This window comes from Macaca mulatta, chromosome 16 (genome assembly GCF_049350105.2).
Source record: "Macaca mulatta isolate MMU2019108-1 chromosome 16, T2T-MMU8v2.0, whole genome shotgun sequence".
Classification (NCBI taxonomy): Eukaryota; Metazoa; Chordata; class Mammalia; order Primates; family Cercopithecidae; genus Macaca; species Macaca mulatta.
The window spans coordinates 77678591-77694970 of NC_133421.1; the positions used below are offsets into that span (position 1 = coordinate 77678591).

General features: G+C 42.5%; 1 protein-coding gene across 19 annotated transcripts in view; it reads left to right on the forward strand.

The window, feature by feature from the left end:
* The window catches only part of BPTF (bromodomain PHD finger transcription factor), a 152704-nt gene that overhangs the window by 88604 nt on the left and 47720 nt on the right, over positions 1-16380 (forward strand). For 12 of the 19 annotated variants that reach the window (XM_028836699.2, XM_028836703.2, XM_028836708.2 and 9 more), the window contains 7 exons: positions 4253-4377; positions 5870-5998; positions 8683-8833; positions 10039-10081; positions 13518-13764; positions 14122-14283; positions 14501-14652. In XM_028836699.2, the coding sequence (XP_028692532.2) occupies positions 4253-4377; positions 5870-5998; positions 8683-8833; positions 10039-10081; positions 13518-13764; positions 14122-14283; positions 14501-14652 (1009 nt within the window). The remainder of the gene's footprint in view (positions 1-4252; positions 4378-5869; positions 5999-8682; positions 8834-10038; positions 10082-13517; positions 13765-14121; positions 14284-14500; positions 14653-16380) is intronic. The other 7 variants (XM_028836702.2, XM_015120174.3, XM_028836710.2 and 4 more) reach the window with 1 other exon arrangement.

Sequence of the window (16380 nt, forward strand, 5' to 3'; positions counted from 1 at the left end):
GGATTACTCTGCACTTTTCTGCTTTCTTCATTGAGAGCGGTCCCAAAATGTGTCCTTGACTGTCCTGCAGGTAACTTCTTTCCCACTGGAAAAGTTACTGTGTACAAATACTTTAATTATAAAGTGACCTGGCAGTTGTGGAGGCCGACCTTTCTGCTCTTTGTATTCTGAAACGGAGGGTAGGCTTAACTGGGAAGCACTCTTCTCTGAACGCTCCAGCAGAGTTAGGCACCGGTCCTGATCAAGTGTTGCTCAGGGCCCTGTTCTGCACAGCTGAATTTCAGGAGCTGAATTTCATGTCTTAGTGTGCACGATGGCGCAGTTTGTATTACTTGATTTCACATTTTTTAGTGGAAGGAAATACCTTCCATTAAACATTATACATTTTAAATCGATACTGCCTTCAAATGTATGCTAACATCTTAATTTGCTAAAACAAATTTGAGAGAAGCATAATCCTTTCTGTCTAATGGAGGCATGGGTAAATATGTAAATTGATCATGACTTTAGAATGCATTTTTAAAAAGCATATTGCTATAAAAAGCCATGCACGTGAAATGCATTTTTATACTAACACTTGAATAGAATACATCTGATGGTTAGGAGTTAAGAATGCCAAAGATGCATGTGTGATCTTTGTTATTAATGAGCAATGTTGGAAAACTTGTCTCATAGACTCAGTAGGGCCTCTTTTTCCCTCCATACCATCCATTCCCTTATGCCCATCCTCCCAGGCCCTGATTCTGTGCTTCATTGTCACGTTGAACTGATAGTTGTCCTCCACAGTGCTGCCAGAGATTCTCCTAAAATGCCCCTCTATCCTGTGAATAGTCTGACTGAGCTAAGGGACTTGCTAACTACTGCAGCAAGGAGCGGGGAAAGCATTTGTCACCTGTAGATCACATTCATGGAAAGTACTGGATCCAGTACATGGAAAGTACCCATCCAGTACTGGATAAATCTCAGAGGACTTAATATACATACCCTTTAATGCTCTTCTTTAATCTTTTAATTTGGTACAGTGCATTCTGGCTTCTGCCTTTCTCTCTCATGCCACCTTCATCTCTTTCTGTACCTCCACACCCCTTCCCTCCAGTCATAAAACGCTGGATGTGGTCTCTGAGAAGAAATGTGTACTCCTGCACACTATTCTCTTTAGTGTATTTGTGCCCTTTACCTTTGATCAGCAACTCCCATGCTCTTAACTTGTCCTTTGAGACTCCAGCAAAGCTGTGATCCTCATTCCCGAGCCAACTCATATGTCCCTCCCTTGTCCTTTCCTCTTTCAGCTCTGAGAACACAGACAGATTCTAGTTCACCTCTGTGTCCCCAACTCCTGTCACATAGTCTAACACATAGAAGATGCTCAAGTATTTTTTGAATGAATGCTTGAATGAGCAGACTTGCCATGCATGTGGTGTGTTCCTCCCCGGTGTTATTTCCATTTTAAAATAAGGATACTTTAAAGTCATTGTTTGACCACAGAGAATGAGGATGAACTTTTCCTTCCAAATAAATGTTTATTTGCTTTCTCCTATGACATTAAAGATCTCTAGGAATTACTATGGGGTATGGTCTGAAAGGGACAGACACTTTCCCCCTCTTGGGACATCCCTGCAGTAGTTAATATTTCCCCTCTGATTTCCCCTTGACCTGCTCTGTCCGGGTGAGAAGATTCATAGTGCAGTAACACAGCAGAGAGAGTAATGGTGTCACAAGTGGATATGGGAAGTTCAGAAGCTGCAGCAACTTTTTGGCTAGAGCTTTCCCTCTCACAGTGTTCATTTTTCCAACTGAATACTGTCAATAGAAAGCACTGCTTTCTACGCAGAAAGGGCGGGCACGGTGGCTCATGCCTCCTGTAATCCCAGCAGTTTGGGAGGCCAAGGCAGGTGGATCACCTGAGTTCAGGAGTTCGAGACCAGCCTGGCCAATGTGATGAAATCCCGTCTTTACTAAATATACAAAAATTAGCCGGGCGTAGTGGCGGGCGCCTGTAATCCCAGCTACTCAGGAGACTGAGGCAGGAGAATCGCTTGAACCCGGTAGGTGCAGGTTGCAATGAGCCGAGATCGCGCCATTGCACTCCAGCCTGGAGCAAAACTCCATCTCAAAAAAATAATATACAAAAATTAGCTGGATGTTTGGGTGGGCGCCCGTAATCCCGGCTACTCTGGAGGCTGAGGCAGGAGAATCACTTGAACCGGGAGGCAAAGGTTTCAGTGAGCCAAGATCACTGTACTTCATTCCAGCCTGGGCAACAGAGCAATACTCTGTCTCTGGAAAAAAAAAAAAAAAAAAAGGGCATTGCCTTTTGCATGCAGAATTTTTGAGATTTACCTTCCACATCTATTAGAAGAGGACATTATTTTTATTTTATAGGCTTTGTCTACACCATAATCAACCACTAAGTTCATTTAAGTATAGTGAAAATGTCAACAAAGTATTCATTTACACAAAAATATAATGAATTCCATTTTAGGACATGATATTTAATGCAGTTAAGTAAATTTATTTTGAAATACATTTTGAGTATTTTTAAAGAATGTCTAAAACGTTTAATAACTCCATACACAATGTTTAGAAACAAACATGAACACAGAGAGATTTGTCTGTTGATAAGTAATACGGTCTTGTCCTTTCTCTTTCTTTTTTTTTTTTTTTTTTTGAGATAGAGTCTCGCACTGCTGCCCAAGGTGGAGTGCAGTGGAGCGATATCGGCTCACTGCAACCTCCGCCCTCTGGGTTCAAGCGATTCTCCTGCCTTGGCCTCCCAAGTAGCTGAGATTACAGGCACCCGCCACCATGCCCAGCTAATTTTTTGTTTTTTTTTTTTTTTTTTTTTGAGACGGAGTCTAGCTCTGTCGCCCAGGCTGGAGTGCAGTGGCCAGATCTCAGCTCCCTGCAAGCTCCGCCTCCCGGGTTTACGCCATTCTCCTGGCTCAGCCTCCCGAGTAGCTGGGACTACAGGCGACTGCCACCTCGCCCGGCTAGTTTTTGTATTTTTTAGTAGAGATGGGGTTTCACCGTGTTAACCAGGATGGTCTCGATCTGCTGACCTTGTGATCCGCCCGTCTCGGCCTCCCAAAGTGCTGGGATTACAGGCTTGAGCCACCGCGCCCGGCAATTTTTTGTATTTTTAGTAGAGATGGGGTTTCACTATGTTGGCCAGGCTGGTCTCAAACTCCTGACCTCGTGATCCACCCACCTCGGCCTCCCAGAGTGCTGGGATTATAGGTGTGAGCCACTGCGCCCAGCTGGTAATTGTCCTTTTTCTAATATTTTATTATTCATTGTAGAATTCGAAAACTACACTAATGCTGTTAAAGTTTTATTAGTATTAGCTTTATTCATCATCCATTTGTTCATGTTTTGAAGAACCACCATTTGGATGCAGAATGTTTTTGTCCATTTAGAAAGGTCTTACTAGTTTTGTAAGATGTCTTGGGTTTAATTTAATTAAATTAATTAATTTATTTATTTATTTTGAGATGGAGTTTCACTCTTATCACCCAGGCTGGAGTGCAATGGTGTGATCTTGGCTCACTGCAACCTCTGCCTTCTGGGTTCAATTGATTCTTCTGCCTCCAGCCTCTCAAGTAGCTGGGATTACAGGCGTGCACCACCATGCCCAACTAAGTTTTGTATTTTTAGTAGAGATGGGGTTTTGCCATATTGGTCAGGTTGGTCTTGAACTCCTGACCTCAGGTGATCTGCCCGCCTCGGCCTCGCAGAGTGTTGGAATTACAGGCGTGAGCCACCACATCTGACCTCATTTTATTCTTTTAGAAAATTTAAACATTTTCAGGTTTTTTGTTTTTGTAAAAGTTAGGATTTTTCCTTCAAAACTCCTTTATCACATTTAATAACAATTATCTATTTCTCTATATTTGGTCCTCAAAATTTTCCTAACAGATATTTTGGAATTAGGTTAAATTTATAAAATCTTCATGAATTTTTGCCTTACCAACCTTACAATGAAACATTCTCATTTTATAAATTTATATGGCATTTAAAATGGATATCGACCCTTTTTAAAAAAAGTTAGGTACCTGTTATGCCTGTGAACAAAGAAGTTTTTCTTTTAAAGGACATATAATACCAAAGTCTTACAAAACCATATTATAAATACTGAAGTCCTAATGAGTACAAGAAACACAACCCTTCAGTTTAGTAGAGTGAATATGAATGTGTATGTCTGTGTGTATACATAAAGATATATATATATGGATTTCTTTGGTTTTCCTTTCAGGTATAGACTTCAGACCGTAAAGTCCTTAGCTGGAGTGAGCCTGATGTTACGGTTACTGTGGGCAAGTTTGAGATGGGATGACATGGCGGCCAAGGCTCCTCCAGGAGGAGGGACTACACGGACAGGTAAGGGGAAGGGGAGTTATTTTCTAATTTAAGTTTAAAAGCCAAAATCACAGGCCAGGCATGGTGGCTCATGCCTGTAATCCCAACACTTTGGGAGGCCGAGGTGGGCGGATCACAAGGTCAAGAGATCGAAACCATCCTGGCCAACGTGGTGAAACCCCGTCTCTACTAAAAATAGAAAAATTAGCTGGGCGTGGGTCCCAGCTACTTGGGAGGGTGAGGCAGAAGAATCACTTGAACCCAGGAGGCAGAGGTTGCAGGGAGCTGAGATTGCGTCTCTGCACTCCAGCCTGGCAACAGAGCGAGACTCCGTCTCAAAAAACTTTTAACAAAAAGCTAAAATGACTTGCCTATTCACTTAATTTTAAGTATCTCTGTTTTCTTATTAAAATATAATGTGCTGGGCACGGTGGCTCACGCTTGTAATCCCAGCACTTTGGGAGGCTGAGGCGGGCAAATCACAAGGTCAGGCAATCGAGACCATCCTGGCTACCACGGTGAAACCCCGTCTCTACGAAAAATACAAAAAATTAGCCAGGCATGGTGGTGGGTGCCTGTAGTCCCAGCTACTCAGGAGAATGGCATGAACCCGGGAGGTGGAGCTTACAGTGAGCGAAGATCGCGCCACTGCACTCCAGCCTGGGTGACAGAGGGAGACTGTCTCAAAAAAAAATAAAAATAAAATAATAATAATAAAATATAATGCTTGTATTTTAAAAATACAGTTTTGGCCATGTGTGGTAGCTCTCACCTGTAATCCTAGCACTTTGGGAGGCCAAGGTAGGAGGATCACTTGAGGCCAGGAGTTTGTGACCAGGCTGGGCAACATAATGAGACCTTGTCTCTACAAAACTCTAATTAAAAAAGAAAAAAAAATCAACTAGGCCTGGTGACAGGTGTCTATAGTCGCTGCCACTTGGGAGGCTGGGGCCAGGAGGATTGCTTGAGCCAGGAGTTCAAGGTCGCAGTGACTATGGTCCACCAATGTCCTCCAGTCTGGATAACAGAGCAGAACGCTGTCTCAAAAAAAAAAAATTGTTTTCACATACAGCTTTGTTGAAGTTTGGCACATGCTATAAAATCCTAGGGGCCAGGAGGGAAAGTTCAGATTATAAAATGAGTCACTTATGTGTGAACCAGTCTACATTTTTTAAAAGATATTTATTATTGTTTAATTAAAAATTTAAGACTTCTGGAGGCCTGTGCTTGCTGCTTCTGTCCTAGGCTTTTTATTGTTTTGATTGAGTATTTCCACCAGGAGCTCAGCTCTACCCAGCAGCATTTTGTTTCATTTAGAAATTTGCAGTGAGGAAGAAGCTCGGTATTGTTGCAGTCTAGCAGTGATCCTGTTAGATGTTAGTGATCCTGTTAATTAGTCAGATGTTTCCAAAAGTTTATTCCATGTGTGTCTTTTTGAAAGCACCAGATGTACCTTTTTAGTCTCTGAGTATTTCAGTTGGTTATTAATACTATGTGAATTAAATCACCATAGAAACATCCGAAACTGAAATCACAACAACAGAAATAATTAAGAGGAGAGATGTTGGTCCTTACGGCATTCGATCTGAATATTGTATCAGGAAAATCATTTGTCCCATTGGAGTTCCAGAAACACCAAAAGGTAAGGAATAGAAGGAATTATATTCTTTCATTATTAACCTGTTAGCCATGTATTTTATGAATTGAAATTTGATATTTTTTTCTTCTCTCTGTTCACCTTTTAAAAAAGAAATTTTTTACAACTGCCAAATTTTGGAAATGATATTAAAGTAATAAACATAGGAAGATTCTGGTAGACATACATTGATGCCTGTAAGCCTTGTTCCAAGCACAGCAAAGGGCTATAATAATACCTCTTGTAGTTAAGATGTGAGACATTGCCTGACCACAGACCAGCAGCTCCTATAGAGCAGCCATCTCGTCTGTCTGGTTTGTTCAAGTCCTGGTAACTAGTACCGAGTCTAATATGTAAGTGGGTCAATAAAGATTTCTTAAGGATTAAAACTATTGTGAAATACTTCAGTGCTCAAGCTAGAGATAATCTAAGAGGCATAAAGAGTTACTCAAGAAATGTTTATAGAGCACCAATACAATACGCATTGGGTGGCAAATACATAGAAGAATGAGATTTGGCCCCTAATCTCAAGGAAGCAAAGAAAAGCTTATAGTATTATAATATCAGTGTTATATGTGTTGCAATAAGATAAGAGAGTAATGTTGGAAAAGAAGATTAACACTATTTTATAGATAATTATGAATGCTTAGAAAATTCATGAGAATTAAAAGTATTAGCACTAATAGGAGTTCATTGTAGTATCCAAATTGAAAATATATAAAGTCCATGTTATTTTATGTAAACAATAAAAATATTTAGGAGAAAACCTAGTAAGAAATGTATAAAAAGGCCAGGTTCAGTGGCTCACACCTGTAATTCCAGGACATTGGGAGGCCAAGACAGGTGGATTACTTGAGCCCAGGAGTTCAAGCCCAGCCTAGACAAGGTAGTGAAACCCCATCCCTACAAAATATACAAAAGTTACAAAAATACTGGTAACGTGCATGCCTGTAATCCCAGCTACTCAGGAGGCCGAGGCCTGAGAATCGCTTGAGCCTGGGAGGTGGAGGTTGCAGTGAGCTGAGATCGCACCACTTCACTCCAGTCTGGGCAACAGATTGAGACTCCATGTCAAAAAAAAGAAAAGAAAAGAAATACAGGCCGGGCATGTGGCTCAAGCTTATAGTCCCAGCACTTTGGGAGGCTGAGGCGGGCACTTCACTTGAGATCAGGAGTTTGAGACCAGCCTGGCCAGCATAGCAAAACTGCGTCTCTACTGAAAATACCAAAAATTAGCCGGGTATGGTGGTGCACACTTGTAGTCCCAGCTACTTGGAAGGGTGAAGTAGGAGAATCACTTATACCCAGAAGGCAGAAGTTGCAGTTAGCCAAGATTGTGCCCCTGCATTCTAGCGTGGGCAACAGAGTGAGACACTGTCTCCAAATAAATAAATAAATAAAAAGATAATGTCCTTAGATAGAAACATAGTGTTTTTATAAAAGTTACTTCTCCCCAAATGTATACACTTAATTTTTGAAACTTGATTAAATTAACTTGGGAGTTCTTGGAGAATAACCTTTTTGAAAAGAGCACTAATGAAGCAACACCTGTTCCTAGTGGATGATAAATTTTAGCTTAATTAAAACAGCAGCCAGGCGCAGTGGCTCACGCCTGTAATTCCATCACTTTGGGAGGCCGAGGCGGGCGGGTCATTTGAGGTCAGGAGTTCGAGACCAGCCTGGCCAACATGGTGAAATCCATCTCTACTGAAAATACAAAAAGTAGCTGGATGTGGTATTACACACCTGTAGTCCCAGCTACTTGGGAGGCTGAGGCATGAGAATTGGTAAACCCAGGATGGGGGTATTGCAGTGAGCTGAGTTCACACCACTGTACTCCAGCCTGGGCAACAGAGTGAGATTCTGTCTCCAAAAAAAAAAAAAAAAAAATCACAAGGTCATCCTGGCACAGAAAGAGCTCTGTTGATGGTCAGAGAAGCAGATGGAAGATGTCCCTGACAGGCCTTCAGTCTCCTTGACCCCACAGCCTTTGATGCAAACCACTGCAGCCCCCTAAAATCACTTTTCTTTGATTTGTATCCCTTTGTACGATTCAGGTCCTGCTACCATTTCTGTTTCCTTCTGCTGCTTCCTTGTGATTGAATATATGGGAAGGTTCAATGCTTGTCCCTCCCTACTTTTTATTTTTTAAATCTTTTTATGAGGAGATTTTATCTATTCTTAGGTTTCAGATCTCCCCTTTATATTGGTAACTCTCAAATCCCCCTTCTGTATGCGGTGATAGGGAAACACATATTGTACACCCAAGTGTGAGAAGAACATGCTAGTCTTTTGTAGGAAGTTGAATTCGTGTTGGGGTCTGGAGGATGAATTGACATTAGTCAGATGAGCAGTGGGGGCTAGGAATAGTGCTCCAAGTAGAAGAAACAGGTTGTATAAAGGCTAATAAGCCTTTTATTTTGGGGGTCAGCAAACCACAGCCCATGAGCCTTGGCCTACCCTGCTTTGATAAATGAAATTTGATTGGAACACAGCCACATTTACTCACCTATGTGTTGTCTTTGGCTGCTTTCATGATACAAAGGCACAGCTGAGTAGCTGCAGCAGAGACCATCTGGCAATTTAAGAGGAAAAGTTTGCCAACCACTATTTTTCATGATAGAAGATGCCAGAAGTACTTTAATTTTAGAAGCAATATTGCTTAAAATACTCTGATTTCCTTTCCAAAGAAACACCTACACCTCAGAGGAAAGGCCTTCGATCAAGTGCACTGCGGCCAAAAAGACCAGAAACGCCCAAGCAAACTGGCCCTGTTATTATTGAAACCTGGGTAGCAGAAGAAGAGCTGGAATTGTGGGAGATCAGGGCATTTGCTGAGAGGTAAGGAAATGGTTAATACCTGGTCAACTATTTAAAGATTTTATCACTTCAGAATCAGGAAATTACTTTTTTTTTTTTTTTTTTTTTTTTTGAGACAGGATCTTGCTCTGTCACCCAGGCTGGAGTGCAGTGACACAATCTTGGCTCACTGCAACCTCTGCCTCCCAGACTCAAGTGATCCTCCCCCCTCAGCCTCCCCAGTACCTAGGGCTATAGGTGCATGATACCAGGCCCAGCTAATGTTTGTAGTTTTTGTACAGAGATGGGGTTTTGCTGTGTTGTTCAGGCTGATCTTGAACTCCTGGGCTCAAGCGATCCACCCAACTTGGCCTCCCAAAGTGCTGGGATTACAGGCATGAGCCACCCTACCTGGGGTGAAAGAATTATCAGTTTAATCGTTTATTCGGTGCAGTAAAGTCCTAGCTTGACTTTACTCCACCTTTGATTTTAAGTGCTAGCGGTGAATAGTTTAGTAAGGTCCTCTCTCTCTCTTTTTTTTTTTTTTTTGAGACAGAGTCTTGCTCTGTCAGCTAGGCTGGAGTGCAGTTGGCGCGATCTCAGCTTACTGCAACCTCTGCCTCCCAGATTGAAGCAATTCTCCTGCCTCAGCCTCCCAAGTAGCTGGGAGTACAGGCATGTGCCACCACGCCTGGCCAACTTTTTTTTTTTCCCCCCAAGACAGAGTCTCGCTCTGTCACCCAGGCTGGTGTGCAGTGGCGCAGTCTCGGCTCACTGCAAACTCCACCTCCGAAGTTCAAGCAGTTCTCCTGCCTCAGCCAGACAGCCACCACCACGCCTGGCTAATTTTTTATATTTTTAGTAGAGATGGGTCGAACTCCTGACCTCAATCAATCCACCTGCCTCGGCCTCCCAAAATGCTGGGATTTGCAGGCATGAGCCACCGCACCCGGCCTGAGCCACTGTGCCCGGCCCTGGCTAACATTTGTATTTTTAGTAGAGATGGGGTTTCACCATGTTGGCCAGGCTGGTCTTGAACTCTTGACCTCAAGTGATCTGCCTGCCTCGGCCTCCCACAGTGCTGGGATTATAGGCATGAGCCACCTCACACAGCCAAATGTTTTATTTTTAAATTGAGATAATATCATACCTTTGTATGATGTGAAAATCAACCAGATTTCACTTATATTAGATGTTAGATGCCTAATAGGGTAGTTTCTGATAAGTTTCTCCTTTTTTTCCTGCAGAGTGGAGAAAGAAAAGGCACAAGCAGTTGAGCAACAGGCTAAGGTTAGTGAACAGAAGAAGGCAGAGGACATCAAGGCCCAAATGGAGGCTCTTTCAAAACAGCAGCTCTTGACTTCCCATCAGCCGGGGGCGTTGGTCCTGGTCCCACTTGACAACATACATACATTTTTTAGCCAAATTCATGCACACCCATGCACAGTAATGATACATTCTTGTGGGTTTTGGTGATTTTTTTTTTGAGACAGTGTCTCACTATCACCCAGGCTGGAGTAGATCACAGCTCACCGAGCCTTGACCTCTCTGGTTCAAGCTATCCTCCCACCTCAGCCTCCCTAGTAGTTGGGACTACAGGCACACACCATCATGCCCAGCTAATGTTTGTATCTTTTGTAGAGATAGGGCTTCGCCATGTTCCCCAGGCTGGTCTCAAACTCCTGGACTCAAGCGATCCACCTGCCTCAGCCTCCCAAAGTGCTGGGATTTTAGGTGTGAGCCATTGCACCCATCCAGGGTTTTTTTTTTTTTTTAAGTGTATCTCATGTATATCTTATTGTCATTATTTGAAAACAGCTCTGTGGATACACCAAGCTGTGGTTTTGTAAAAAGTGTACCTATCTGGAGGACATCTGAAATAAGATTTCTATTATTTATTATCTTTAGAGTTTCATGAGTAATTTCTGAAAATAATTTTTTCTTGTGAATTTCCAATCTGGAAGATTTCTGTGATCTATGAAAAAGCAAATTATACTAAAACTCCATAAGAGTTTGTTGTAATTGATTATTATAAAGTTAATGATGGTTTCTTGGTGTTTTCATACTATAAATAATGTGCCAGGGCCAGACGCAGTGGCTTATGCCTGTAGTCCCAGCACTTTTGGAAGTCTAAGGCAGGAGGATCCCTTGAGTCCAGGGGTTTGAGACCAGCCTGGGCAACATAGGGAGACAAACATAGGGAGACAAAAAACTAGCCGGGCGAGGTGGTGGGCGCCTGTAGTCCCAGCTACTCGGGAGGCTGAGGCCGGAGAATGGCGTGAACCCGGGAAGCGGAGCTTGCAGTGAGCTGAGATCTGGCCACTGCACTCCAGCCTGGGAGACAGAGCGAGACTCCGTCTCAAAAAAAAAAAAAAAAAAAAAAAATTTTTTTTGAGACAGAGTCTCGCCCTGTTGCCCAGGCTAGAGTGCAGTGGTGCACTCTAGGCTCACTGCAAGCTCCGCCTCCCGGGTTCATGCCATTCTCCTGCCGCAGCCTCCCGAGTAACTGGGACTACACGTGCCCGCCACCAGGCCTGGCTAATTTTTTGTATTTTTAGTAGAGACGGGGTTTCACTGTGTTAGCCAGGATGATCTCAAACACCTGACCTTGTGATCCGCCTGCCTCGGCCTCCCAAAGTGCTGAGATTACAGGGGTGAGCCACCGTGCCCAGCCAATATATTACTTTTAAAAATCTATTTTAAATGATTATTTATGAAGATAGCTAACACTTCAGCTTTGAAGGCATATCCTCCAATAAATGAGTACTAATACATCTGTTCTATTTCTTTGCCTCTTTTTTTTTTTTTTTTTTTTTTTTTTTTTTTTTTTTTTTTTAGGAGATAGGATCTTGCTCTGTTGCTGAGGCTGGAGTGTAGTGGTGAGATCATAACTCATTGTAACTTTGAGTTCCCAGGCTTAAGGTGATCCTCCGGCCTCAGCCTCCTGAGTAGCTGGAGCTGCAGACGCAGTACCACACCCACCTTTGCCTCCCTCTTTTTTTTTTTTCTTCTTTCTTTTCTTTAACTGATTTAATCAGGTGATGTCTCTAAGAGTTGAAAACTAAACTCTTTTTCTTCTGAGGAATGAGGAATTGTGTAAAGTGCTTTATATTATATTCAGGTATATAGGATAGGTACAAAAGTAGTTCTAAAAAAATTGGATGTGATGTCATAGGTGAGCAGTTTGCAAAGGCAGGAGATAGTGGTGCAGCATTGGAATTTGATTTTAGCAGACATCCCAGCGTCACCCTTAACTAGCTCTGTGGCCTTGGGCCAGTTCCACAACCTCTCTAGTCTCTGTTTCCTCAACTTATAAGATAATGAAGGTAAAGCATCTGCCACCAGGTTTGCAATAAATTTCACCTGTTGTTTTACATGTGTATGGTCATCACACCACTGTTGATAAGCTGTTAGAAAAGTTTAGCAATCTGTAATAAAGGATATACAGAATATCTTTAATAACTAGTTTAAAAGATCATATTATACAACTCTGTATAGTATAAAGTATTTTTCTATAAAAATATTTGTATAAGAAGTCTAGGAAAACTATAATTTTCAGCCTGCTTGATTGCAGATTTGCCAACTTTAATAATAGTGTCATTAACTATTGACATGCTTTTTATAGTTGGATAAATTAACATTACAGTGAAACAGAAACCTTTCACAGCTCCATTTGTTCTCAGCTCTGAATCTCAACACTGAGCAGCATGGTGTTTCTGTCTCCAGTAAGATTACCCACATCTCTGTTGTTTTCAGTCTGAAACCTTGGATATTTGTACAAGCCAGAAAAACTTGATAAAATATTTTCTGCTATGAACAGCTTAGTACTTTTAATGTAATATATGTGGTATAGAGATATGAAGATACTGCCTTCATAGATAGGTACCTTGGAGGAATTAAATATATGAGCCAGGTGCGGTGGCTCACGCCTGTAATCCCAGCACTTTGGGAGGCCGAGGTGGGCGGATCACAAGGTCAGTAGATCAAGACCATCCTGGCTAACACGGTGAAACCCCGTCTCTACTAAAAATACAAAAAATTACTCGGGGGGGTGGCGGGTGCCTGTAGTCCCAGCTACTCGGGAGGCTGAGGCAGGAGAATGTCATGAAACCCGGGAGGCAGAGTTTGCAGTGAGCCGAGACTGCGCCACTGCACTCCAGCCTGAGCGACAGAGTGAGACTCTGTCTCAAAAAATATATATGTGTATGTGTGCATATATATATATATATATATATATAGCCTTCATCAAGAAATTAAATTCAGGTTTGTTTGTTTTTTGTTTTTTTTTAAGAGATAGAGTCACTCTATCACCCAGGTTGGAGTGCAGTGGCATGATCTCAGCTTACTGTAACCTCTGCTACCCGGGTTCAAGCAATTCTTCTACCTCAACCTCCCGAGTAGTTAGAATTACAGGCACGAGCCACAGTGCTCGGCTAATTTTTGTATTTTTTGTAGAGGTGGAGTTTCACTATATTGGCCAGGCTGGTCTCGAACTCCTGACCTCAGGTGATCTGCCCACCTCAGTCTCCCAGAGTGCTAGGATTACAGGTGTGAGCCACCGCAGCCAGCCATAAATAACGGTAAATTTATAGGGCATATATTTTTGAAAGTAAAATATTTCAGAAATGTAGTGGAATTAAGGTGAGAGAAATTGTGGACTTGTAGAATCGTATTGTTTTTATTTAGAACTATTTTGATTAATGTTTCCTCTCCCTCACTTTTTTAGAAACGACTGGAGCAGCAGAAGCCAACAGTGATTGCAACTTCCACTACTTCCCCAACGAACAGTACAACCAGTACCATCTCTCCAGCACAGAAGGTTATGGTGGCCCCCATAAGTGGCTCAGTTACAACTGGAACCAAAATGGTACTAACTACTAAAGTTGGATCTCCAGCTACAGTAACATTCCAACAAAACAAGAACTTTCATCAAACCTTTGCTACGTGGGTTAAGCAAGGCCAGTCAAATTCAGGTATACAACTATGATTAAGTAAAAGATTACTTTGGTTCAGGAAAAAGAATTTTCAACCTTTTAGCTACTGAAATGAAACATTTTTTTAGAAGATTGTTTTTCTTTTGCAGCCAGTTGAGCAAACAAGCTGTAACAGTTGGTTTGTTACAAATAATGTTCATAATATTACATTAGCAAACTCCTCTCTTACATTATTTCACTTTCAACATTTACATAGTTCACTTTGAGTGGAGAGGAATGTTTTTATTAAAAATACAAAATGAGCCACATTTCATGCATTGGTGCCCGTTCCTAGAAGTCACTACGTTGCTGGTTATTTTAAATCTAAAGCTTATTAAATGTCTTATACCCCATTAGCCACCAGCACAGCTGCCACATCTGCTACAACCATTGCCAGCACAGGTCAGACGTTCCAAATTACAGGCAATCCAGTCACTATGGCAGGAAAAGTAATTACCAAACTGCCACTTCCTGCAAACAGCAAGATTGTCGCTGTAAATGTGCCAGCAACACAAGGAGGTAAGGGAAATGTGAAGAGTTTTAATTCACATTTGCCAGATCATACTGTTGCCATTATTTTTCATCTCCTTTTCACTGATTTCAGTCCTCGGATCTCACATTCTATGTAGCCCACTATAAAACCCTGCCACACGTAGTTTCTCCTCAACAACCGAGCAACACGTAATGCTTTCTAATAAAGTGACAGTTTTTAATTATGGCTTCATCTTTTTTTAAGGCGTTGTTCAAGTACAGCAGAAAGTCCTGGGTATCATTCCATCAAGTACAGGTACCAGTCAGCAAACCTTTACTTCATTCCAGCCCAGGACAGCAACAGTCACAATTAGACCCAATACCTCAGGCTCTGGAGGAACCACAAGCAATTCACAAGTAAGAATTCTTACCGACTTACTTGGTTTGATGTGTTGAGCACATCACATTGTTTATGGCTTCTTCCAAGATTAATCCAACTCAGTTTCCTTTGCCTGTTACTGCATCTGTGACAGAGTACTGATTAGGAAAAAAATCTGTTATATTTCTGATAAGTGAAAATGATACATGAAGTTTTAATATTTAACATTTAGTTAATGACACATAAGTATGGTTTAAGAAGGAGAATAATTGCTTTCTAGGATTTTATAAAGAACATTTTTTTATGTAAAACAGTGGGCAGCACTAGACCACCCAAGGAAGTGTGCTGTGTAGGCTCGCTAAGAAATCAAATTTAAAATCTGGACCAGGCGCAGCGGCTCACGCCTGTAATCCGAACACTTTGGGAGGTCAAGGCGGGCAGATCACTTGGGCTCAGGAGTTCAAGGCCAGCCTGGGCAACATGGCAAAACCCCGTCTCTACAAAAAATACAGAAATTAGCCAAGCGTGATGGTGCTCACCTGTAGTCCCAGCACCTCAGGAGGCTGAGGTGGGAGGATGCCTTGAGCCTGGGAAGGGAAGGCTGCAGTGAGCTGAGATTGTGCCACCGCACTCTAACCTGGGCAATAGAGCCAGACCTTGTCTAAAAAAAAAATTATAAAAGTAATCTACAGTACTGTTAACTAGTTTGTTATCAGCTGATACGTACACATATTAGATACATCATTTCTTTTTTTAAGACAGAGTTTCAGTCTTGTTGCCCAGGCCAGGAGCAGTGGCATGATCTCAGCTCTCTGCAACCTCTGCCTCCTGAATTCAAGCGATTCTCCTGCCTCAGCCTCCCAAGTAGCTGGTATTACAGGTGCCCACCATCACGCCTGGCTAATTTTTTTTTTTTTTTTTTTTTTTTTTGAGACGGAGTCTCGCTCTGTCACCCAGGCCAGAGTGCAGTGGCGCAATCTCGGCTCACTGCAAGCTCCGCTTCCCGGGTTTACGTCATTCTCCTGCCTCAGCCTCCCGAGTAGCTGGGACTACAGGCGCCCACCACCTCGCCTGGCTAGTTTTTTGTACTTTCTAGTAGAGACGGGGTTTCACCGTGTTAGCCAGGATGGTCTCGATCTCCTGGCCTCGTGATCCGCCCGTCTCGGCCTCCCAAAGTGCTGGAATTACAGGCTTGAGCCACCGCGCCCGGCCTAATTTTGTATTTTTATTAGAGACGGGGTTTTAACATGTTGGTCAGGATGGTCTCAAACTCCTGACCTCAGGTGATCCACCTGCCTCGGCCTCCCGAAGTGCTGGGATTACAGGTGTGAGCCCCCGCACCTGGCCCAGATACGTAATTTCTTTGTTACTAGTATGGAAAAGACTTAAAGTTTTGTAAACTAGTATTACGGAAAAGGTTTAAAGTTTTAAATTTTTGAAAATGTTCTGAACCTAACTATAGAACTGAAAATAACATACTTTCTAGTTTCCCTTTTAGACGGAGTCTCGCTCTGTCACCCAGGCTGGAGTGCAGTGACGAGACCTCAGCTCACTGCAAGCTCCGCCTCCCGGGTTCACGCCATTCTCCTGGTCTTGATCGCCTGACCTTGTGATCTGCCCTCCTTGATCTTACAAAGTGCTAGGATTACAAGCGTGAGCCACTGCGCCCGGCCCTGGTTTCCCCTTTAAAACTATGAAAGGGCCAGGGACAGTAGCTCACGCCTGTAATGCCAGCACTTTGGGAGGCTGAGGCGAGAGGATCACTT